The 24,156-nt window shown below is 39.0% G+C and overlaps 2 protein-coding genes across 5 annotated transcripts in view; one reads left to right on the top strand and one right to left on the bottom strand.

The window, feature by feature from the left end:
- On the top strand, positions 1-7,044 carry hacd4 (3-hydroxyacyl-CoA dehydratase 4). 3 transcript variants are annotated; one of them, XM_053628872.1, is made up of 7 exons: positions 11-1,047; positions 1,470-1,576; positions 3,747-3,874; positions 3,995-4,104; positions 4,351-4,457; positions 6,699-6,830; positions 6,924-7,044. In XM_053628872.1, exons 1-7 carry the CDS (start codon positions 992-994, stop codon positions 7,004-7,006), a joined length of 723 nt encoding a protein of 240 aa, XP_053484847.1. In that variant the 5' UTR covers positions 11-991; the 3' UTR covers positions 7,007-7,044. The 3 variants fall into 3 exon arrangements, with proteins under 3 accessions (XP_053484846.1, XP_053484847.1, XP_053484848.1); XM_053628871.1 differs by lacking the exons at positions 6,699-6,830; positions 6,924-7,044 and adding an exon at positions 4,848-5,432 and having other exon boundaries at positions 1-1,047; XM_053628873.1 differs by lacking the exons at positions 6,699-6,830; positions 6,924-7,044 and adding an exon at positions 4,848-5,432 and having other exon boundaries at positions 1,047-1,134.
- Positions 7,039-24,156, bottom strand: part of focad (focadhesin) — a 69,772-nt gene continuing 52,654 nt past the window's right edge. For both annotated transcript variants that reach the window (XM_053628869.1, XM_053628870.1), the window contains 21 exons: positions 22,919-22,960; positions 22,423-22,531; positions 22,062-22,178; positions 21,225-21,463; positions 20,546-20,635; positions 16,914-17,061; positions 16,666-16,785; positions 16,395-16,517; positions 15,310-15,387; positions 13,965-14,036; positions 13,731-13,833; positions 13,144-13,224; positions 12,877-13,005; positions 12,034-12,149; positions 11,577-11,837; positions 11,385-11,474; positions 10,753-10,930; positions 9,956-10,053; positions 9,033-9,284; positions 7,971-8,034; positions 7,039-7,754 (listed from right to left, as the gene is read on the bottom strand). In XM_053628869.1, coding sequence (XP_053484844.1) covers positions 7,681-7,754; positions 7,971-8,034; positions 9,033-9,284; positions 9,956-10,053; positions 10,753-10,930; positions 11,385-11,474; positions 11,577-11,837; positions 12,034-12,149; positions 12,877-13,005; positions 13,144-13,224; positions 13,731-13,833; positions 13,965-14,036; positions 15,310-15,387; positions 16,395-16,517; positions 16,666-16,785; positions 16,914-17,061; positions 20,546-20,635; positions 21,225-21,463; positions 22,062-22,178; positions 22,423-22,531; positions 22,919-22,960 — 2,584 coding nt within the window. In that variant the 3' untranslated portion in view covers positions 7,039-7,680. The remainder of the gene's footprint in view (positions 7,755-7,970; positions 8,035-9,032; positions 9,285-9,955; positions 10,054-10,752; positions 10,931-11,384; positions 11,475-11,576; positions 11,838-12,033; positions 12,150-12,876; positions 13,006-13,143; positions 13,225-13,730; positions 13,834-13,964; positions 14,037-15,309; positions 15,388-16,394; positions 16,518-16,665; positions 16,786-16,913; positions 17,062-20,545; positions 20,636-21,224; positions 21,464-22,061; positions 22,179-22,422; positions 22,532-22,918; positions 22,961-24,156) is intronic.

Raw genomic sequence — 24,156 nt, 5'->3', positions numbered from 1 at the left:
TATCTAGTATCAATATTATCTGATAACATTGTACTGAGTTCAAATAAGGCAGAGCTGCTGCCCCACATCTCCAGGGACCCTGGTTTGAGCCTGATCTCAGGTTCCTCTCTCTGCACAGTCTGTGTATGTTCTTCCTGTGTCCGTGTGGATTCCTTTTGGATTCTCTGGTTTTCCTCCCACCTACAAAAAATGTTAGAATGAATGTTAGAATGAATGTATGTGCAAAACAATAAAAACCCTCACAAAACTTGCAATAGTTTTAATGGTTAGTTGATGGGGCTTAGTGGTTAGAACGTTTGCCTCGCACCTCCAGGGTTGGGTGTTTGATTCTCTCCTCCTCCCTGTGTGCGCAGAGTATACATGTTCTCCCCGTACTCCGGTTTCTTCCCCCAGTGCAAAGACATGCGCTGTAGGCTGATTGGCATCGTGTGAATGGATGTGTGCGTGGGTGTGCGATTGTGCCCTGTTATGGGTTAGCACCCCATCCAGAGTGTCCCTCGTCATGTGCCCCGAGTTCCCTGGGATAGGCTCCAGGTTCCCCACGACCCTGTGTAGGACATCCATAGAACTGGATGGATGGTTTGTAATAGTATTAGTAGTGGAAACCCTGAGAATTTCTGTGATGGTTTCTTTTCTTTTCAGCAGGGATGGTCAGACTAGACAAATAGTTTCTTTAGGGTGTGTCGTCATGCAGCGATGCTGCTTATAAGTAGTAGGCTAATGCTAGTTGGAGAAATGTAGGATGTGACACAGCAGAATTCAAAGAAATGCAGAAGTGGTTTCTTTTCTTTATTCGCGCGGGCGTCTGTAGATTTTTTCCACACACACGCTACAAACCTCACGCGTGTCTCTAAGATCAAGCCAAGTCAGAAAGATGCGTGAATTTCCTCAAGTCGGTCAATCCACTGTGGAAAAAGCAAAGGGAAGCCCACCGCAGGTCCTGCCCTGCCTACGTCACTGAGGAAACTGGGAAGCCGGGACTGAAGACGCGATGGACAAGTTGAACAAACTGCAAAAAAGTGAGCGAGAAGCAGCGCCGGAAATGAGGTGAGGACTGCTTCTGTGTGACAGACGCCTATCTTCAAGTCCTGTCAGACTTTATTTCAGCTGTTATGTGAACTCTGTGTGTAAATAGTAAGTGAACAGCGGAGGAATTTCGCCGTGTTTTGTTCTGGTGTCTAGGCAGTAGTACTGCATATGAGCTGGTCTAGTCCACACATAAAATACACTTAAAACACTATTCGTGCAGGGAACCGCTGTGTTTTGGGGCGGGAGAAATGGTCACAAACTTTAACACAGCACTCTTAAAGAGTTATTTCGTCGTTCAGGATAGCAGTATATACAAAAGTGAAGGGGGAAATATACCAGTGGAGCTGTCTGACATACCTGACGTCAAGTCATGAGTGTCAGTCAAGTGTTAAACGGTTTGCGTTACCTCATAATACGTCTCATGTGTCTTCTCTCTACAGGTGCAGCATTGGCTTCGTCTATCTGTTCTCCTACTATTTACTCCAGTTCTGTGGACACACGTGGATCTTTTCCAACATGACAGCCAGATTTCTTTCTTTTGGATTGGGTAAGCTGCAGATGTGGGCTAAATAAATACAGACAAGGAGGAGAGGAGTAGTGGAGTTTGTTTAGTTTGGGGTCTAATGCAGCTAATAAGGGTTGTTCATGTAGTGAGCTAGCATAGAGAAACACAGTAAACTTGCAGTGCATTTCCCTAGTAAGTGTTACTGCAATACTGCATAGCAGTACTTCTTTAGGAAACATACTAACAGAAACAGTTCAGCATACACTGCTTATCTACTTCTCTCCAGAGCATGCATGCAACCGGCATTGGGTTGGCAAGTGCCAACAATTGGTTTACATACAATACTGTTATCAGGGGCGCTTTCAAATTATTGTCACATCCCATGTTTCATCCAGTACAATATAAAATAATAATAACATTAATAATAATTCAACATCGAATTCAAGACAACGTGTGGACCCATCATCCTGCTGAAAAAAACCCCTAATTGGAAAGCATGACTGAAATTCCAATGCCACTACAAATGCCATTACACACCATCAGCTAACCATTACTGGTCCTTAATGTATCCACTAGATGTATCATTCCACTAATAGAAGGCAACAAATTACTAGTAGACACCCACATCCACCATTCCCATTATAACCATTAAAAAATTTCTGAGGGTTTCTATTGTTTTGTTTTGTTTTCCAGCAGGACTCATTCTTTGCCTGCGACGGCTGCATTTTGCTGTTAAATAAGTAACAGGTTGAGTTTTTAGCATGGAATTCACAAATACAAAACATGTGGTTAACGGTTAACGTAGACCGATCACAAATCACTGTAGATAGGTTTTTTATTCATGCTTAAGCTATTTATCAGAAATATGCACATAGGCTGTCGTGAAGGAAACTTTACTCTATTTAAACATGTGTTTTACCTTTACTTGACATATATTTGTAAATGTAATATCAGCGGGACACAAATGTCACCTTAATCATGGAATCACCCAGAGTATACAGTGTATGGTCAAAAGTTTGTGGACACTTGACCACCACACCTATATGTGTTTTCTTCCCCAAAGTGTTACTACAAAGTTGGGAGCATACAATTGTCTTGAATGTCTTTGTATGGTGTAGCATTACAATTTCCCTTCACTGGAACTAAGAGGCCCAAACTTCACAAAGCGAGAAGTACACAAAGCAAACTCCATGGTTACTGCCATTATTAAGTTCAACCTTGGTCTCATCAGAACATAACATTTTGCCACATGGTTTGGGGTGAGTTATGCGGTATTGGATGTTGTTTTTTTTTGTGTGAGAAAGAGCTTCTTTCTTATCCACCCTAACCTATAGCCCAGACATGAAGAATACGCGAAATTGTCAATACATGCATGGAGGGACCAATACCAGATATTCCTGCAGCTGCTTTAATGTTACCGTAGGTCTTGGCAGTCTCCCTGAAAAGTTTTCTTGTCCTTTGGTATATTTTGGAGAGATGTCTTGCTGTTGATGTTATTTTCCTCACTTGATGATGGCCTTCACAGTTTTCCATGGTGCATCTAATGTTTTGATCTAATGACTTTTGGAGCCTACTCATGCTTTGAGCCCTACATGCTTTGTAAGCTCTTTGCGGACCATGGCTTCAGATGTCAGATGGAGCCAAGGTGATGTCAAGAAGAATCTACAGAAACAGCTGATCTTTGTTTTGGATTAATAAGAATCACTGTATTGATACAGGTGTATTATAAATACTTATTAGCATGAATCTGAATGTGACTGTTTAATTCTCAGTCACATTTCCCATTATAAACCAAGTTCTTGTAAGTTTTCTATTTCTCCTTTTCCCCTTAAACATATATTAGTTTTCACTTTATTTTTATAGACTGCAACTACACATTAAAGATGAAAAAAGTTCTGACATGTTTTATCTTTATTTATATATATATATATATATATATATATATAAATAAATATCCACTGTACATCAGCATTTGCACAGTCCCAAGATGGCTCTATGGCTATCCTTAAATGTATAGAAAACAGGAGGTGATGCTTAAAATGCTGCCTAATGTTGCAGCTAAAGTTAATCATTTAATTAAATGGAAGATTTTGTTTTTAATACAATACTGTAATCTAAAATGATAGTTATATATATATTTTAATAGTAACATATTATATCAGCCTATGTTTAATGCTCTAATCTTACTGTACTCCTTTATCATGTCATTTAGATGCTTTAGCTGGCACATTTTATTTTGTGGGAGTGATGATGAGCCTGTGCCTGCTCTTGTCAGTGCTGGAGCTTTTCCACATTGCAGATGGAATAGAAGAGAGTCAACTCCTTCCTCGGCTTGTCCAGGTAATGCTGACATTATAGATACCTTATAGCTTCCAGATCGACCAGTGTCCCTATTGAAGTAGAAGCCTTTCTTTGATTTAAGATGCCACACATTGTGTTACTTTCCCTTCTATTCTTCAGGTGATTGAGAGAAATTTCCTTTTATTACTAATCATCAGTCAAGAGGAGTTTCAGAGTAAAACGGTAGTGTGTGTGCTGTTTTATCTGTGGAACACTTTACACCTGATAAGGTGCGGATCTTACACTTACACACATCAGTGAGACACAAAGCAGTCATAAATGATATTCTAAAAATGTTTGACCAGTTCAGGCAATTAAGCATAAAGCACATGTGCATGCTAAATGTGAAATGTAGAGTCTGTTTCCATGAAATGTTAAGTTCTTTTGTTTGATGTGTTACAAAATGCATTGCATGAAACCATTTAGAAGTACACAAGGAGGAAACACAGTTTGTGAAAGGCTGTTCTGTCCTACAGGTACCCATATCAACTGATGTGTCTCATTAGCACACCATCATTCAATATGCTGTGGGTGCGCTACACCATCGCCATCCCTGTCTACATATTGTCTGTGATCACAGAAGGTACAACATGAGCAGACATGAGAAACAAAATACGGTTGCATCTCAAAAAATTTGAATATTGTTTAAAAGTTTTTTTCCCCCATCAATAATTAAAAAAGTGGAACTTTCATGTATTCTAGAATCATTACACATAATGTGACATATTTCAAGCCTTTCTTTGTTTTAATCTTGATGATTACGGCTTACAGCTCCTAGAAATGAGACACTGGAAAATTCCATTATCTCAAAAATATTATAATAAAGAATTTATAATATAGCAGTGTTGACCTGAGAAGAGCTCTAATCAGCTCATTTTAGTAAAAAGCTGTTTTGACTTAAACACCACTGCTCAGTGGTCCAAAGTCCTGTTTTCAGATGAAAGTAAATTTTGCATTTCATTTGAAAATCAAGGTCCCAGAGTCTGGAGGAAGAGTGGAGAGACACAGAATCCAAGCTGCTTGAAGTCCAGTGTAAAGTTTCCACAGTCAGTGATGATTTGGGGTGTCATGTCATCTGCTGGTGTTGGTCCACTGTGTTTTCTCAAGTTGAGAGTCAATGCAGCGTCTACCAGGAGATTTTTAGAGCACTTCATGCTTCCATCTGCTGACGAGCTTTATGGAGATGGTGATTTCCTTTCCTAGCAGGACTCTGCACCTGCCCACAGTGCCAAAACTACTAGTAACTGGTTTGCTGATCATGGCATTACTGTACTTGATTGGCCAGCCAACTCGCCTGACCTGAACCCCACAGAGAATCTGAGAGACATCAGACCCAACAATACAGACAAGCTGAAGGCCGCCACCAAAGCAACCTGGGCTTCCAGAACACCTCAGCAGTGCCACAGGCTGATTGCCTCCATGCCACGCTGCATTGATGCAGTAATACGTGCAAAAGGAGCTCTGACCAAGTATTGAGTGCATAAATTAACATACTTTTCAGAAGGTCGACATTTCTCTATTATTAGTTCTTTATTCTAATATTTTGAGATTTTTAATTTCTATGAGCCGTAAGCCGAAATTTTCAAAATTAACACACAAAAGGCTTGAAATATTTCATTTTATGTGGAATGAATCTAGAATATATGAAAGTTCCACTTTTTGAATTAAATTACAGGAAAAAAAAAACTTCCACAATATTCTAAATTTTTTTGAGATGCACCTGTATAATGGTACTGAAGTCTATTGAAGGGTTGGGAGACTAATCATAATAATAATAATAATAATAAGTTATTTAGGGTTTTTTTTTTTTAGCACTTACAGATATTGCACTGCAATTATGTAACAGATTCAAATGCCAAGAAGTAAAAAAATTATATATATATTAAAATATAAGGAGAGGAAGAATACCTGAGATAAAAGATTGTTAGCATAAGCTGATTCTGCCCTATTCCTTTTTTAAATCTGTTTTTTGTTAATTTGTTTCTATTGATGATCAGAGTGACGTAGGATGCGGCAAGACAATGCAACAATTAAAAAGTTCATTAAAAGTTCAATTCTGGTGGACAGGTAGCCAGTGAAACACTTTACAATAGTCTAATCTATTTGTCAGAAAATCATGACTAAGATTCTTAGTCAGTTTTCAGCCTTCAGTGGCAAGGAGTCAAGATAGGTCACTATGTTTTCCTTTGTACTTCACTTCACTTCAAATAATAAATGTCACCTCTGAGCATCTGTGGAAAATCTAGACACCCACTAGTTAATTTCATGTAAGAAAAAGAGCAGATAGCTGACGGACCAGGTGTTCTTATATGCTTTAAGATGAATAGACAATAAGCTGGAATTTCAAGGGGTTAAATTTACCATGTAATATCTGATCTGGAAAACGAAGCCAGAGCAACAAATTACGATCAGCAAGTCATGTGGACTTAGGCATAAACATTTACAAAGTCCTGATTACTGACCATGTGGATGGTGTAAACACAAACCAGGCCATTGTTTAATTAAATAGCTGCTAAGGGTTGCACAAAGTGCACATGGTTAGGAAACATATTTGAGCAAGCAGGAAGCCATGTGGCGCAGAAGCCTGAGGGAGAGTGTTGGCTGAGACAACAAGTGTGTGCACGTTGGTTTCAGGAAATATGTTGATAACAGATCATTCCAGCTGCACCACAGCCAAATGACTAACATTTCTAAAATGTCTAAAATATAAAACTGAAATTACACACATTCTACAAGCACACTCACACACTTATTTTTGTAAATTTGTCAGTATTTTCAGTTGATGTCAGTCAAGAAATCTAATTCCTTGATAATTTTTTTTAAGGAATCAGTATTTTACAGGCGTTGCCATATTACGAGTCGGAAGGCACTTATTCTGTCCAGCTGAAAACACCCGTCTCTGTCTATGTACATTTCCCATACCTGCTAATGGCTTACCTCCCTCTGTTGGTAGCAGGTGAGAAACTCGGTGCTATATATTATTAACACTAATGAATAAATAAGACTGGTAAAACTGCTAAATATATGCCTTTATGTTTGTGTTCTGAAGGTTCTGGCTTAACAGTACGAAGCTTACTCAAAGAAAGGAGTCAGTCTCTTAACAACTGGAATAAGAAGATGAAAATTGGCTAACTGAAGAGGAAATTGATGACACTTCTCCATGATTACTGCACAAAATAATGTAACTTTTTTCTTTAAGTGAAAAGGACATGATTCCAAAGTACCCATCGGCATTCACATATTTTTGGCAATTAAGACTAAGAGGATATGGCATACCTACAATTATACAACATGGCACTTGAAATGGTAAATGGTCTGCACTTATATAACACTTTTTTTTTTAACCTTAGCGGTTCCAAAGCACTTTTCACTGTTTCTCATTCACCCATTCTCTCTCTCACACACTCAGAGAAATGAAACGTAATAAGAATAAAATAAGACTGAATGCTGCACATTTTCATAGTAAACGTCTAAATGATGTCAGTTTGGCACTGGTATATTATGGTAATACATTCAAACTGATGTAACAGTGTCTTTCCAAAAGCATGCTAATAATTTTCAGGTCAATGTGAAACATGGAAGTGCTTTGATGTTTTACTGTATGGAACATTACTGTTTCAGGTTTTAATCTTGATCATTTCTCTAACGTGTCCATGGTTTTTGTTTTTACAAAACACAAACAGTTTTTGACAGACATGTAGACAAGGACAAATCTAATTGAAGGTCCTCCAGTGGAGGACACGCATATATGCATACTGTGTATCCTGTGTGATACAGGTACTTTTATAAAGCACTCCTTTGGAAGATCACCAGCCATACGCTCTTGTCCACACGGTCTTCTTCTTGAACTCTGGGGTAGACTTCAATGCTAGTAAGGCCGCTGTGGAGACAGGAAAAGAGAAGTTAAATATTATTATGTTAATATTCTTTAATATGAAACAACATTTCATATTAAAGTATATTAATATAGTAGTCTTTGGCATCCTGGACACAAAGTATGCAAAATGTGCTGTCTGCAAAAAAATCTGCTGTGGCTTCTAACCACAGAGTTCAGACAATGACCAGGAGATTTGAAAGTGATGCTACAGTGTCTCACCTCTGGCTATCTGCGATAAAGATTCCTCAGGAGCTTCGGTTAGGCTGAAGAGCCAGTCAATGAACTGAGAGAAAACCAAGGACAGACAAGAATCATTTATATATTGCACAGATATATAGATCCAACACAAAATACATAAGAACCAAATAAAAATTCTTTAGAATGTCCGTATCAAACTGAATTACTTTTGACTATTTTTATGTAAACCAAACTGATGTTGAATTCTTGTCTGGTCGCTCACAAGGTCTTGATTTTCTACAGCAGCTATACAGTAGTTCTGTACACAAAGTATAGTATCAGCTAACTCAAAGGGCCTTGAATGACAGATGCTCCACATAATCTATAATTATAATGAGTGGATTAATAAACATTACTTTAAAAGGAAAAAACATCTAGTCGTGATTTCTGTGAAGATTTGTAAGGAGATATTTGTTTAACATTCATGGAAGAAGTCTCCATGGTCAGCAATTTGTAACAGTGTAAAAGTAAAGCTGTTTCTTTAGGTTTTGTTCCACAGACAAAGTCTTCAGAACAGATGACTTTGCACTTTCTGGACTGATAGTAACATGACAAATCTCTGATTTTATTTGTCTCATTAACTTCACGAGAGGGGGGGGGTGGAACAGAGGCTAGTGAGGTAAGTGCTTTTTACCTGTGATACCTATAAGTGATAACAGGAACTAACGTGTTGCGGACGTTCCACAACATTAAACGTAACTATAAACTGATAAAAATTATGATGTGTTTACCTGTAGTTAAAAAAATAATCACTGGTGAATTGCTGAGGTATAAGCAGAATCAAACACTTCAGCATGTACTCTTTTATGAAAATATAACTCAGGAGTGGTTGCTTTAACATCAGGCCTCAACACAACACCGCTTTGTGGATTATTTTATTATAACAGCAGGCCCCATCTAGGTTTATTCTTTTCATATATGACGTTATTATTATTAATAATATTTTAGTTAATGTTACATTTCTTGAGTCACAATTTCAGTAATCTCTGTTCTTTAGTAAAGATTAATAGACTGTCAATAGTCACTAATATCAACAGACCATACCTTCTGGGACTGGGCCTTCCATGGCTCTTTGGCTAACAGGTGCTTTAGGCTGTATGACACTGCCAGCACACACTGTTTAACTGACTCCTCAGTGGATGCAGTGTTCACGTAGAGGTCATGAGGCAAGTCTATGTGTTTGGATGACTTTTGCCATGGAAACCACTGGGCTCGGATGCCAATGAGAAGAGGCATGGGGTGGTCTGCCCATGACACCACTGCAGCTGCAAAAACATCCAGCAGGAAACTGATGCCCTATGCCAGGGGTTGAGAATGTGTTTAGGTTTATCACTAATATATAGATATTAAAGCATATAATCATACTATATGCACATAGATGACATTAAATTAAATAAATGTTTTTATCTATGGATTTAACTCATTCTCCAGTTCAGATCACAGTTGCATAGATTAAGGGTATTGCTTGTACTCTATGTACCATATTGCATATTGGATTTTATGTTCCATGTTGCCAACCAAATGTAGATCAGTAAAATATATTTAAGCACTTGTCTAACCCAGGGGTTCCCAAACTTTTCCAGGACAAGGCCCCCCAAATGGCATTAACATTTGTCCGAGACCCCCCTTTTGCAAGATGTCTTTAAAACACATTAAAAATACAGACTTCTGAATATACCCCCCCTTTTTTTTTTATTAATAATTACATCTCATATCTTTACATTACATTAGGAATTGATTGTGTGTGTGGTTGTCTGAGAGTGAGAAAGAGAAAACATACTAGTGGTAGGGATGGGCACACCAAATTGTTGAGGTCCCCCAGGCGCCCCCTGGTGGCCCCCACTTTGAAAACCACTGGTCTAACCTACTCATATGAGGTCCAATGGCGATGATCAAAAACATAACATCGCAAAAGCTGTACTTCTGCTAGTGGTCAGGATTGCATTGTAGTTATTCTTATTATGTACCTTTTTGGCATTATCATATTGTACAGTAGGTGCTCCATACAGCACTTTCCTGATGTGCCCCATCAACTCCAGAAGCCATTCCATTCGTTTGGGCACACCTAAAGGCAAGTGAAATTATAAATGTGAGAACACAGTGCAGAACTCATAGATGATCTTGTACACTAAGGTAACCACTGACTTCCTGTTACTCTTTGTTTTTTTTTTGTCAGAAAGCTACAAATAGCCTGTCTTTTCAATGTGTACTTTTTAATTACTAAAAAATAAGTACAGTTCTATGTAGAATCCTAGAACCTAGAGGGTTTCCTTTTTCCATGAAGAAGACCTTGAGAAAACAGTAGAACCTGTGAAGAGCCATTATTTCTAGGAGTGTTTATTCATGATAACACTGTCTAATATCGTCCACTAATTAGATAGCGATTTCTTCAATGGTGGATGGTTTTCCAGTCCATAGGTTTTCCTACAGGCATTCCTGTAGATGTTTCCTCGACCCTCAGCATTTACAAGAAGGTATTGCTTGCTTGAAATGTACAATGTGAAGTATAATTTATTACCACACTGGTTCTATTGTCAGATACCTTTCTTTGACTTTACACCATTTTGGCTCTCTGAAAATAGACATCCAGTTCCTGCTACCAGGTTGCTTTGAAAGAATTCCAGAAAACACTACTGAATTCTCTACAGGAGCAGCAAACATTATAATGCCTTTCTACATTCTCCACGAAAACCCTTAATCGTAATAGTGAGCTATCAGAATATATGGACTTTGTCTGCACACTGTGGTGAAATATTCAGCTTGCCTGTGTTAGGGCTAGAGGCCAAACGTGACTGGTAGAAGCACTGCATTAGCAGCCAGCTGATTCGCTCTGGTTTCCCCTTCTGTAAAACGGTACTGATGACATCATTGAGGCCCAGGAGTGGAATTCTGCCTTTTGAGCTTAAGTAGGACAGAATAAAGGTGGTCTTCTCCACATTGGCCTGTAGAGGGCAGTACAGCACAATTAAAGCAGTCAACTGATACTTGGTAATAGTGAAGGCGTGAAATTAAATGGACTATATGCCAGAATGTGTACAAGAGTGCAAGATTAAAGTCCACATGAAATCAAAATTCAAGCTTCGTGGCTTTTAGTATCAATATGATAACCCTTAAGGTTATCTATACATTAGTGTGCTCCAAAATATTGACAGGATTCGCATTTAGAAGATATACAAATTCAAAATTTACAGTCTCTCTCTACAACCTATACAGATAAACAATGTTGATGACATCATCAAATAAGGCACTTCACGAAGACGTTAACGGTGGATTGATTTTCAGTCTACACATGAGTTACTGTTTATATTTTTTAAATGGTAAAAATGGCTGTTTAAAACAGATTTCCATTGGTGCTTGTTTAAAATGTATTTATGCCGCATGTGGTTTAACCTGTACCTCAGTGACTTTGACAATCCTGTCTATCTCTGTGTCGCTCATTTCTGACAAACAGGAACAGATCCCTTCATAGAGGTTCACCTCATGTGCCTATAGGAAGTTAAACAACAAACAGTCATCAAATTACATTCTTTACAGACAAGCCATCACTTTCACAACAGCTGCCTCCAGCTAGTGACTGTGTGGTCATACCTGTATGTGATCAGGTAAAAGGTGAAAAATCTTCTCAGTGGTGGAACACAGGATAGTCCAGCAGCTTTGGGCAGGGTTGGGTAGAGCCATAGCCTTAGCAAGGCCATGCAGGATGGAGAGGCAGAGAGAAAGACGCTGAGCTCGGTGGTCTGGATTAAACTGCTGTACAGCCAAACTCTCCACATACACCTGCAGCTTATCATCCGCTATGTGCTTCATCCAGAAACACAGGCTTTCATAGAGGAGTGCTCTGGTGCGTTGCTGATCAGAGAATACAAATGTGTGATTTATTAAAAACATAACAACATGATACATGTCCAAAAATCCATTACTGTATGTGCATGAGTTTCACATATTTGTAATCCTATCTCCACAGAAATAACGCTTATATTCAGTGAAAACTGATAATGCTCCTGAAAGTGTATACATGTACATGTCCGTGCTAGTGTCCACTCACACTGAGGCTGTGGACCAGAGGAGGTGCAAGCCACACACCCAGGAACAGCGAGGCACTGGAGGAAGTCTGTACCTGATTGGCAGCCAGCTCCAAACAGTGATGCTGCACTTCTTCACCTATAGAGGGCACATGAGAGCAAGCGCACGCTCATGCTGCATCCCAATTCGCCTACTCATACTATACACTAAAAGTATGTACTCGTTTTGTGAAGAAAAAGTACGTACTTTTGAGTGTGTAGCAAAACAGTATGCAAGTATGCAATCCTAAATTTCCCCTACGGGGGATTAATAAAGTTATATCTTATCTTAACTCCTCGTTGCGTTTCAGCTTTTCTTCATTCATTAGTCCTTGTATAATTTATGAAAAAGTGTCCACGGATCCACACTTCAAAAATCTATCGGAATTTGCAGACCATCCGGGTACCTCTGGGATGCTCATTTCAACATACTACGATTTGGGACACACTAAATCTAATCTCGGATATTATTTAGGACGCATAATAGGTGAATTGGGATGCAGCATTTGTCCAATTATGCCTATGGGATTACTATATTTATTTAGTGGCATTTATTCCACTTATATTATAATATATAATGTTATATCAAATTCATTATTATTATTAGTAGTAGTAAACAAACTTGCATTCTCAAATGTACATTAATGTTGCCAACTGATTACCTTTTTTCCTCAGCTCATTATTATATCACTATTATACGCATTATACTCATTCCTTGTCATTTCACAGTATAAAACAAACAGCATGGAACAAATAATATGGAACAAATAGCAATCCTTCCCACACTCGGGGTTTAAAAGGCCAGTGCAACAAATGGGAAATTATACCAAAGTTGAGTCTCATCAGAGGCGAGAGGATGGCGCTCCAGTTAACAGGTGGATATTGGAAGCTAGTGCCCACTGTGGCCAGTGGAGCCAGTACTACTTTTATCAAATCAGGAGCAATAGTCTCAGGTCCTGCAGCCAAGAGAACAAAAGAATGTGTTAAACAGGTGTGCTTGCAACAGCTGGAGAGTCAAACTTAGGACAATTCGATGTTTAGATATAGAATAATTTAAAATAAACGAATGTGAATGATAAAGCCCAGTTGAGTACCTTTCCTTCCAGCTTCAGTAATATAGAACACTGATGCTCTGAGGATACTCTTTTCTGGGAGATAACTGAAGTCTTGAGGCACTGAGTGAGTCACAGAGTGAGAGAATGACAAAAATAAATTTTCATATCAAGTATTGCCTGTTCTGTGATGTTAGAATATAGTGTCAATATCGTACTATTCTCAAAGTAGGGCTCAGGGAACCCCAGGAATCTCCCTAGTTTGGTCTTGGCCCATTCACCACCAGCGAGACCACTTGGAGGAAAGTGATATCTACCCCTTTCCACATACACAAGCTCACAGATGCCCATGATTGGCTAGGCCACTATGATTGACAGGGGAGAGAGAGTATACAAGTATCCACTCAGAGAGTAGACCTAGTAGCTTAGAAATAAGGTTAACTTACACCAAATGTGTTCTTTGGTGGAAAGATCAGGAACAGAAAGAGAAATAAGTCTAATATCTGAATAGTTGGATTATGCTTATGTGTAAAAACTAATCTAAGCTGTGCTAAATGAGTCCATTTAATTTATTCCACTGGTCCCTGGCTGCAAAACATTTGAGAACGCCTGACTTAGAGCACTCTTACCTGCAGTTCTACTGTGGCTGCTGGACATGTGAGCCAAATGCAGGTGAGCCACCAGACATGCTCCATTAGACTGCAGACCTATTGTTCCTGAGAAAGAGATGATCTGAGCACCAAGAGTAAGACAGAGAGAAAAGAGACAAGACAAACTATTTACAACACAAATCATTTATGCTTTATGTATTAGGGATGTTAATAAATAAAAAGACAGAATGCAAGAACAGCAAAGCATCTCACCTGTGTGATAGATCTTATGACATCATTTAGTCTGTTCTGTTGCTGAGGGGACTGCTCTGATTCACTCCTGAGCTGTGAGAGACGGAGAAAAATAATTATTCTTATGCAACAGCAATGTGACACAGACTACTACAGAATATTTGACCATCACTTGTTATAACTGATATACAGATATTTCTCTTTACATACAGTCCAGTACTGAGTGGTCAATGATTTTATTTTGCCCTATAGCAAGCATAGAGCAATATTACTACCAAAAGACTAATATTAAAGTAGCGCAATCTCCCAGAAGTGGCTGATGTTCCTCCAGTGTCATTTCTTTTATTATGGTATGCTGTTTTGTGACAGCAGAATATGCTGCTTGGTTTCTGAAAATTTCAGTCTGACAGGCTTACTGTTCATAAAGGTAGGATTTAAAAAGCACCAACTGGCAGCTGGATTCCATTAGGCTGTGTCAAAGCTCTCTCTCTCGCTCTCTTTCTCAAACTGCAATTTCACCTAAACAACAATCAGTCATTTTCAGTTTTTACAAATGTCACCCCAAATGATAAGCACTGATGTTAGACAGTGAATGCACCAAAATGTATTTTGGAAGAGACACTCGTGTCTGAAGTAATTCAGGGTCTCATTTAAGTGCATCTTTTCATCATTTGGGAGGGCTGTGTAATCAGAGACATCCACAAGGATTTTGTTCAGCACTGGGAGAAAAATCCTTCCCTCACTCCCGTTGTCAAGTTCTGCTGTTACTATGGAGACACTTCCTGGCTGCCATCCAAGTATGGTGGCATTTGCATTTAAATGGCGAGACAGCTCTGTGTGTGTGTGTGTGTGCGTGTGTGTGTGTGTAAAGTGGGTGGGCACTGAGGAGTGTAATTTGCCACACAAAGACGAAGCTGGCACAGGTGTGCGTTTTAAAAAGGGCAGCAGCCGTATGAGACTGGCATTTCAGACTGGCACCACCTAAGCTGGTGATAATGGACCTGGGGTTGAAAGAGCAAATGAGCAGGTAGTAAAGTGCTGTTTAGAAAGTGCTGGTTAGTGCAGCATTTATAACCTTGGCTTTAAAAGCCACTCATTTGTAACCAATGCTTTTAGGATAATCAATAAAAAGAAATCAAAGAATAGCAGAATGCATCAAAGCTTCACAGAGGGCAGCTTGAATGGTTTTTAAGCGATTTCTTGCTTGTATACAAAACACAAAACAGCAGCCTACAGCTGAATTGGGCTTTATTAAACTGTTAACTGTGAGCAGTGGATAATCCTAGCAACACCTGCGATCATTTTCAGCCTCAGTCAGAATAATATGATGGGTTTCTACAGACAGAGTTGTTCTAAGGAGACATACCTGAAGGAAAGCAGTCTCAGATCCCACCAAAGCGATCACTCCATTCAGAGCTGCCAGCCTCTGCATAGTCGGACAGCCCTGGTAGATGGAAATAAGTAGTAGTAGTCATGTCCTAATTAAGCAAGCACTGAAAGTGCGCAGCACCCTATTGTCTTCATAAAGATTAGTATTATTGTTATTATTAGTAGTAGTATAGTCTACTAGTATAGTATAGTAGTAAGGGCCCTCCCCAGGGGCTTTTGGGGCACTTAACATGCTCAAAAACTCATGAAATTCTGCACACATGTCAGAGTCGTCGGCCATTAGGCTCAGGCAAAGACTTGCACATAGGCGTGGAGGTGGGCTCTGCAGCGCCCCCTTTTACACAGTACAAAAACTTGGTGCATATATCATACATACTTGTACGTATATGTATGAAACTCAGTACACATATTGTTCTCATTGACTTGAACTATTTTGGCACCAACAATCATTAGCTCGGTCCAACAGAAAGTCAGCCATTTTGGATTTTGTGAAAAGTGCATGCGGTGAACTTTTAAAGACATTTCTTAGGGGATTCATGTAACTTGGTCACTTGGTCAACATTGTGCCAAGTCAACATTGAGAATGCTAAATCGCGAAGGGATTTATGTTTGGTACTGGGGGCTGATCACATGGATGTGGCTATTGCGAGTCATGGTCATAGCGCCATCAACTGGCAGAAGGACGTGTATGACTTACAAGAGACTTTGCAATAATCCTCTCATCTTTACTCGAATCACTTCAAACTTGGTCAGAATAATATCAAGACACGGCTAATGTAAAATTGCAGTCTAATTGTAAAAAGGAGTCTCGATATCTTAAACAGTGTTGCCGTGGTAATGCATCAAACTTTGCTACTCTTTTCTTTGTATATTTGGGTGTTTTACTGTACAGCACTCACTTCACTATTGTTTTCATACACCCACTGGATGGCGATGGCACCATATTGCTTGGGCCTGTCATCGCTGCTTTCAGCTATATTTTAATAATGATTTTTTTTTTACCTTTTATAATTATTAATTATTTTTTAGTATGAACTTGTGCATGCATGTCATGAAACATACCTCTGCCAGCAGGATCTTGGTCCACGCAGACAGCAGGCGAGGGTGGAGGTCCTCAGTTTTACCATGGCCGCTGGACGAGAGCCCATGCACAGTGAGGCCCAGAGCCAGGGCCAAGCCTGGAGTCTGCACACAACAAACACACAAATGAGTATTATCATGAACATCATAAACACACACCTTGTACACACAGCAAATGAGCCTTTATTTAGAAATGTCAAATAAAGTTGCTGAATGAGCTTGAATGCGATATCGAGGCACGGCTTGTCCTCACCTGCTGGCTCTCCTCAGTCATGGATCGCAGAGTGTTCATCACCTCCTCAGCTTTACTGGCATCAATAATACCACAACTAAACGCTGACACTCCAGCACATGCCACAGAGTATGCCAAAACCTACAGGTATTTTTAAGCAACAAAAACACAAAAAAACTCTTATTTCTAAAGCTTTAACTACACATGGAAAGCAGGAAGCTGTGTCCTGCATTAGCACACTTATTTAGGGGTAGGATTGTGAGTAAGACCTCCTGCTGCATGCGTCCCATGCTCCCGCTGTCCTGCAAGCTCTGAAGAAGTCTGTCCAGAGAGACAGACACACGCATTCGCTGCTCAATGTCACTGCTGCTACAGAGAGAGCTGAGTAGCAGCCCAAGACCAAGAACACAGCCAGAACTGAGAGAGAGAGAGAGAGTTTGTATTAGTGTCCTTTTTATTATTACAAGTTCCCTTAGTGTTGCACTGGAGCTACAAGTCTAATGTTGATAATTAAGATACGTTTATAGCCTGTAGTTTAGTATTGTGGACAGTGCATGGGAAAATCCTCACATCATATCGAATCAAACAGACTTTTTCATATTTGTTTACTGATACTGCTAGAAAAGTAGACAAGTAAAGTACAGCCAAGTGTCATATCACTAGAATTAATCAACTTGAAGTTGGGATCACTTTCTTCATCAGGACAATGGGAGTCACTCTGTGCCTGCATGAAGCTCACGAGGGAAACCTTTGTAAAGTTTTGTACATTGTACATTACTGGACAAGTGTCTATTGACCATTATTGTACAATTGTTTACTGAATGATAAAATAATTCCAACCTGGCTTGTATAACACTGACTAGGGCTGGGAAATATGAAAATACAATATCACTATTGTGATCAAATATGCCACAATACACTTTACTGAGATATTGTGGGTATTGTGAGATTAGTAGATGTGATGTTATTTATTTATTTATTTACATATTTATTTTTTACTTTACTAATCTTTAACATTGTAAAATTTGTACAGATTTTCATACTGTATATAAATGTTAATTTATTTTAATACACATTAAACAAAAATATCATCAAACTCAGTTTTACACAGGTTTTTATTTATTTATTTATTAAATTCAGCACTACTCAACCTAAATGTTGGGATACATATTGTACATCATAGAAACGTCTACAAGTATCTACTAGTACCATATTGTAATATTTATATTGTTTACATATCACTATTTCATAGTATTATGTGTTATATGTCTATATTGGTTATACCATACAGCTGCTATATGTATACAGTATTGTGTATACTGTACATATGTGATATGTATATGGGCTATATGTAGTGTGACTGTACATATTTGTTTGTTGTATATATTGTTCATATGTACAAATATAGTTTTGTTTATATATGTATTTATATATGCATTCACTGTATTCTTTATATATCCCTGTATTTTTCTCCTTACTATCTCTATTTTCTTCACCTGTCATGCGGCTGCTGTGACACCCAAATTTCTCAGTCTGGGGATTAATAAAGTATTATCTTATCTTAAGAATAATGATATGATATTTTTGTCATATTTCCCACCCCAAAGATTGACTGCTTCATGAAACTGCTTATGTATAAATTGTATTAAAGAGTTAAATTATTCCTTGATGCAAGTATGTGATGCAGTTTGCATGATACTAAATTGACACATGACCATATTTGTACAACTAAAGAAATAACCTTCAGAAACCAAACATACAGTGGTATATAGAATTTTCTATATAATCTGCATAAATTTGACCTAAAACATCATCAGATTTTCACACAAGTCCTAAAGGTAGATAAAGAGAACCCAATTAAACAAACGAAACAAAAATATTATACTTGGTCATTTATTTATTGAGGAAAATGATCCAATATTACATATCTGTGAGTGGCAAAAGTATGTGAACCTGTAGGATTATCAGTTAATTTGAAGGTGAAATTAGAGTCATTTGTTTTCAATCAATTGGATGACAATAAGGTGTGAGTGAGCGCCCTGTTTTATTTAAAGAACAGGGATCCATCAGAGTCTGATCTTCATAACACATGTTTGTGTAAGTGTAAGTGCAAGAACAAAGAATTCTGAGAACCTCAGAAAAAGAGGTGTTGATGCTCATTAGGCTGGAAAGTGTTGCAAAACCATCTCTAAAGAGTTTGGACTCCACCAATCCACAGTCAGACAGAGTGAGTACAAATGAAGGAAATTCAAGACCATTGTTACCCTCCCATAATTATTCACAAAATACAGTGGTGCTTGAAAGTTTGTGAACACCACCACAATGAGACAAAATTATTATACTTGGTCACTTACTTATTGAGGAAAATGACTCAGATTACATATCTGTGAGTGGCAAAAGTATGTGAACCTCTAGGATTAGCAGTTTGATTTGAAGGTGAAATTAGAGAAGGTGAAATTAAATTTGTTTTAAATCAATTGGATGACAATCAGGTGTGAGTGAGCGCCCTGTTTTATTTAAAGAACAGCAATCTATCAAAGTCTGATCTTCACAACATGTTTGTGGAAGTGTATCATGGCATGACCAACTGAGATTTATGAGAACCTCAGAAAAGGAGTTATTGATGCTCATCAGGCTGAAAAAGGTTACAAAACCATCTCTAAAGAGTTTGGACTCCACCAATCCACAGTCAGACAGAGTGAGTACATATGACCCAGGAGTGGTCGACCAACAACAATCACGCCAAGAGCAAGATGTGTAATAGTCCACGGGGTCACAAAGGAACCCAGGGTAACCTCTAAGCAACTAAAGCCCGCTCTCGCACTGGTTAATGTTAACATTCATGAGTCCACCATCAGGAGAACACTGAACAACAATCTTGAGCATGGCAGGGTTGCAAGAAGAAAACCACTGCTCTCCAAAAAGAACACTGCTGTTTGTCTGCAGTTCAAAGATCATGTGGACAGAAGACTAAGACCAAAACTTTTTGGTTTAAAAGAGAAGCTTTATGTTTGGAGAAAGAAAAATACTGCATTCCAGCAGAAGAACTTTATCGCAAGTGGGAAACATTGTGGTGGTAGTTTCATGGTTTGGGCCTGTTTTGCTACATCTAGGCCAGGACGACTTGCCATCATTGATGGAACAATGAATTCTGCATTATACCAGGATATCTGTCTGTGAACTGAATCTCAAGAGAAAGTGCGTCATGCAGCAAGACAACAGCCCTAAGCACACAAATCATTCTACAAAAGAATGGTTAAAGAAGAATAAAGTTAATGTTTTGTAATGGCCAAGTCAAAGTCTTGGCCTTAATCCAACAGAAATGTTGTGGAAGGACCTGAAGCAAGCAGTTCATGTGAGGAAACCCACCAACATCCCAGAGTTGATGCTGTTCTGTACTGAAGAATGGGCTAAAATTCCTTCAAGCCGATGTGCAGGACTGATCAACAGTTACCGGAAATGTTTAGCTGCAGTTATTGCTGCATAAGAGGGTCACACCTATACTTTAAGCAAAGGTTCACATACTTTTACCACTCACAGAAATATAATATTGGATCATTTTCCTCAATAAATAAATGAGTCAGTATAATATTTTTGTCTCATTTGTTTAATTGGGTTCTCATGATCAACTTTTAGGACTTGTGTGAAAATCTGATGATGTTTAAGGTCATATTTATGCAGATATATAGAAAATTCTAAAGGGTTCACAAACTTTTAAGCACCACTGTATCTTGGGTAATTGACTGCATTTGGGCTAAAAAAAAATATTGTGTGCATTTCATTAGAGCTGAAGTGCTCATTTAAATTTGTTTTCCTAAAATAAAAAAACAACAAAAAATACAAAACAAAACATAAAAAGCAAGGAAACATATACAAAGCAAGAAAAGCTTTTTGGACATACTTATATTCCAGCTGGGTGTTGAAACAGCATGATTCCAGATGCTCCAAAGAGCTCAGCAGCAGTTCCCACATGGTCTGCCCACCAATGTCACTGTGAACAATACATACACACACACACCAACACACACACACACACCGTAATATGTAATATTGTTTCTTAAACAAAAAAACCTTGGTGTGATGACTAGACCTAGTCTTGCAAGCCAGGTTTAAAGCAGTCACTAGAGTCTGTTATGTTTCATCAATAACTGCGTACGTGCATACTGCACACATAAAGCGGCAAATTATCTTACATGGCAGATGCCCAACCACAGACTTTTCCCCCACAGCTGTCAGTAAGCACTCATTTAATCACCATTAACTGCTTCAAACAAAACTATGTAATAACACTTAAACACTTCATTCCAAGAATATTTTTCATGGAATTCAAAATACTAATTGTGTTTCAAAAGTTTGTTCCCCTACTCAAAACTGGTGCACTGAAGTGTAAAAACACAGGCTGTCTATCAGATTGCAAAATTCAACATGACGGTCGTGGCCAGAAACGTGCACTGCCCCTTAGTTACAGTAAAGAAGATATCGTAATGTTACAGTATACAAAGACATTCTAGACAATTGTTTGCTTCCAATTTTTGGAACCCGTGAACATGAGACTAGTCTGATGGTAATGTGCTGCTTACCTGACTTTCTCCTCATTAAGCCAGGCCATCAGCATACCTAATGCCAAGCCGCTGTGGAACTGCACAGCTTGAGAGTCGTCTGCAGTGGGCACACCGGGCAGGCCTGCTTGTAAAGTGTCCTGTATAGAGGGCACTGCGTCCCTGTGTGAGGTGACCAGGACAGGAACTAGCATTGCCAGGCCCAATGCAGCACAGGACCGAGCAATGGCACTGGCTGTGTTCTCGCCCGAGTATGAACGCTTCAGTAGGAGAAAAAGAGACCCAGTGTTAGTCATACGCTTTTATTCCTGTGTTATACAGTAACAGACCAAACTGACATTATGATTTGCTGTGTTTAGAGTGTAAACTGACACTGTGTGTCAGAGGAGTTTTTTTCCCCCCAGTCATTTATTGGATTTATTGATTCTCTTTATTCTCTTTATTTCCAATATATTTTTGCCAAGATTGTCCTGCTTTTCTACTTGATTTTCCTATATCTTACATCTCTATATTATTCATAGGATTTTTCCTATACAGTCCCCTCTAAAACTACTGGATCAGCAAGGTTAATTTATTTGTTTGTGCTGTACGCCAAAGACATATGAAATGAGAGTTTAGGATTCTTAGCTTTTACAGGTATTTCCTGGTATTTACAGCTAGATATGTTTAACAACATAAAACATAGAACCTTTTGTATCAGAGCACCCAATTAATATAGATTAGTATAACTAGCCTACAAATGAATTGGCCTTGCTGTTCCAATAGTTTCGGAAGGGACTGTAACTAGTGTTACATTAGCTTTCCTTATGTAAATGATGAGTGGTTAATTGGTGTATGGAGAATTGGTGCAGTACTTACATGAACAAACCAGGGGAAAACTTGTCCTTTGGGCCGACTGCTGCTGCTCACGATGCTAAGGAGAGTGTCAATCACCATATACAGCCAGTGGGCAGTGGGTAGGATCTCTGGACCAACCTGCAGGCACAAAATGCACAAGTGTCACTATGTAATACCAAATGTCTTTGCTTTATTGATTTACACACAGCCTTATAATGTAACTGAAACATTAAAAATCAATGTTTACACTTATAATGGAGTAAAGTACACCGAATGAGGATGGAATGAAATGTTTATCCTGATATTCCATACAGGGTGTTTTCCCACCTCTGGCTCAGTATTCCTGAAACAGGCTCTGGATCCATCAGCATAGTTTCTTTACCTCGACTTGTCCATCGCTCTGGGCAGGAAGGCTGCTCTCATGGCGGCTCAGGACAACAGCAAGACCACTTAGAGCAAGGATGCAGTTTCCCTGGACCACAGGACTGTCCCTGAAACACACACACACAAACATGAACACATGTACACACACACACACACACACAGATTCTGATTAACTGCCCCTGACTCCCAGTCAGACAAACTATGACCTTGTGTCTAATTACTATGGATATACCCATTTGCCTTTGTTCTGGTATTGAGATTTCATTTAATTGATCTTTTAAAGCCAGCATGTGTTTGCTAGAGTGCATTATTTTATTTTAGACTGACACCTCTGTCTGGCTAATGGGATTTCACTATTAAAATCCTTACTTAAGGCTAAAAGTTGGTTTAATTTGTGCCTGGGGTTCCTTAGAACTCAGAACCAGGTCACTAATGAGGATTACAGAGAGAACTTATTAGAGGGGGGAAGGACAGCATTAGCCTCTGTTACTCACTTGGCTGCAGCCTTCACCACATCAGTCAGCTGGTCCCTGACCCTGAAGAGAGGGAGAGAGCAAAGGAGAGCTGATTTACTGCATAGTGCAGACACACAGGTCAACCTTTCATCCCTACAGGCAATGATTTAAGAGTCAAGGTAACACACCACTGCACACTACTTCAAATACACCACCAGCTTGCCCCCCACCCCTCTTCTCTACAAATTCCCATTACTCCACAACCTAAGCCATTCTTCATTAAGCACTGTCTTTGGGGCCAGATCTAGTCTAGTGACTGTCAACACGTGCACACACACACACACAAAAGTTTTTCCTTGTGAGGATCTTCATCTTGAACCCTAATTCAGGGTTGTTTTTTTTTGTTTGTTTTTTTAAAAAAGTTTTGTAAAAAAATAAATAAAATTTTTTATAATTCTTGTGAGGACCAGCCACATGTTCTCCCAAGGTCAACACACACACACACACACACACACACACACACACAGTTGCAACTAATAGCTACAGATGGAAAATAAATCCATTGTGCCATACATGCATAACATTACAGAACAGAACATTACAGAATGTTATGTGAACTTCCTTACATTCACTAATAAGCTGCTGCAAATTTTGCATCTATGTTAATTCTTTTAACAGTGCATAATTCCTTAAAAAATTTGAATCACAAATGGCTTTTAGTAAATATACTGTATATGCTCACTACAAAAGGTATAGCAAAATACACTGATCAGCCATAACATTAAAAGGTGAAGTGAATAACATTGATTATCTCATTACATGGCACCGGTCAAGGAGTGGGATATATTAGGCAGCAAGTCAACAATCAGTTGTGGAAGTTGATGTGTTGTAAGCAGGAAAAATGGGCAAGCGTAAGGATCTGAGCAACTTTGACAAAGGGCCAAAGTGTTATGGCTAGATGACTGGGTCAGAGCATCTCCAATACAGCAGGTGTTGTGGGGTGTGGGGTGTTCCCGGTATGCAGTGGTTAGTACCTAACAAAAGTGGTCCAAGGAAGGACAACCAGTGAACTGGCAACAAGGTCAAGGGTGCCCAAGGCTCATTGATACGCGGGGGAGTGAAGGCTAGCCTGTCTGGTCCGATCCCACAGAAGAGCTACTGTAGCACAAATTGCTGAAAAAGTTAATGCTGGCTATGATAGAAAGGTGTCAGAACACACAGTGCATCACAGCTCGCTTTGTATGGGGCTGTGTAGCTGCAGATCGGTCAGAGTGCCC

Source organism: Ictalurus furcatus, chromosome 7 (assembly GCF_023375685.1).
Source record: "Ictalurus furcatus strain D&B chromosome 7, Billie_1.0, whole genome shotgun sequence".
Classification (NCBI taxonomy): Eukaryota; Metazoa; Chordata; class Actinopteri; order Siluriformes; family Ictaluridae; genus Ictalurus; species Ictalurus furcatus.
Note: the sequence above shows the minus strand (reverse complement) of the source record. Positions and strands in the feature narration are given on the sequence as shown.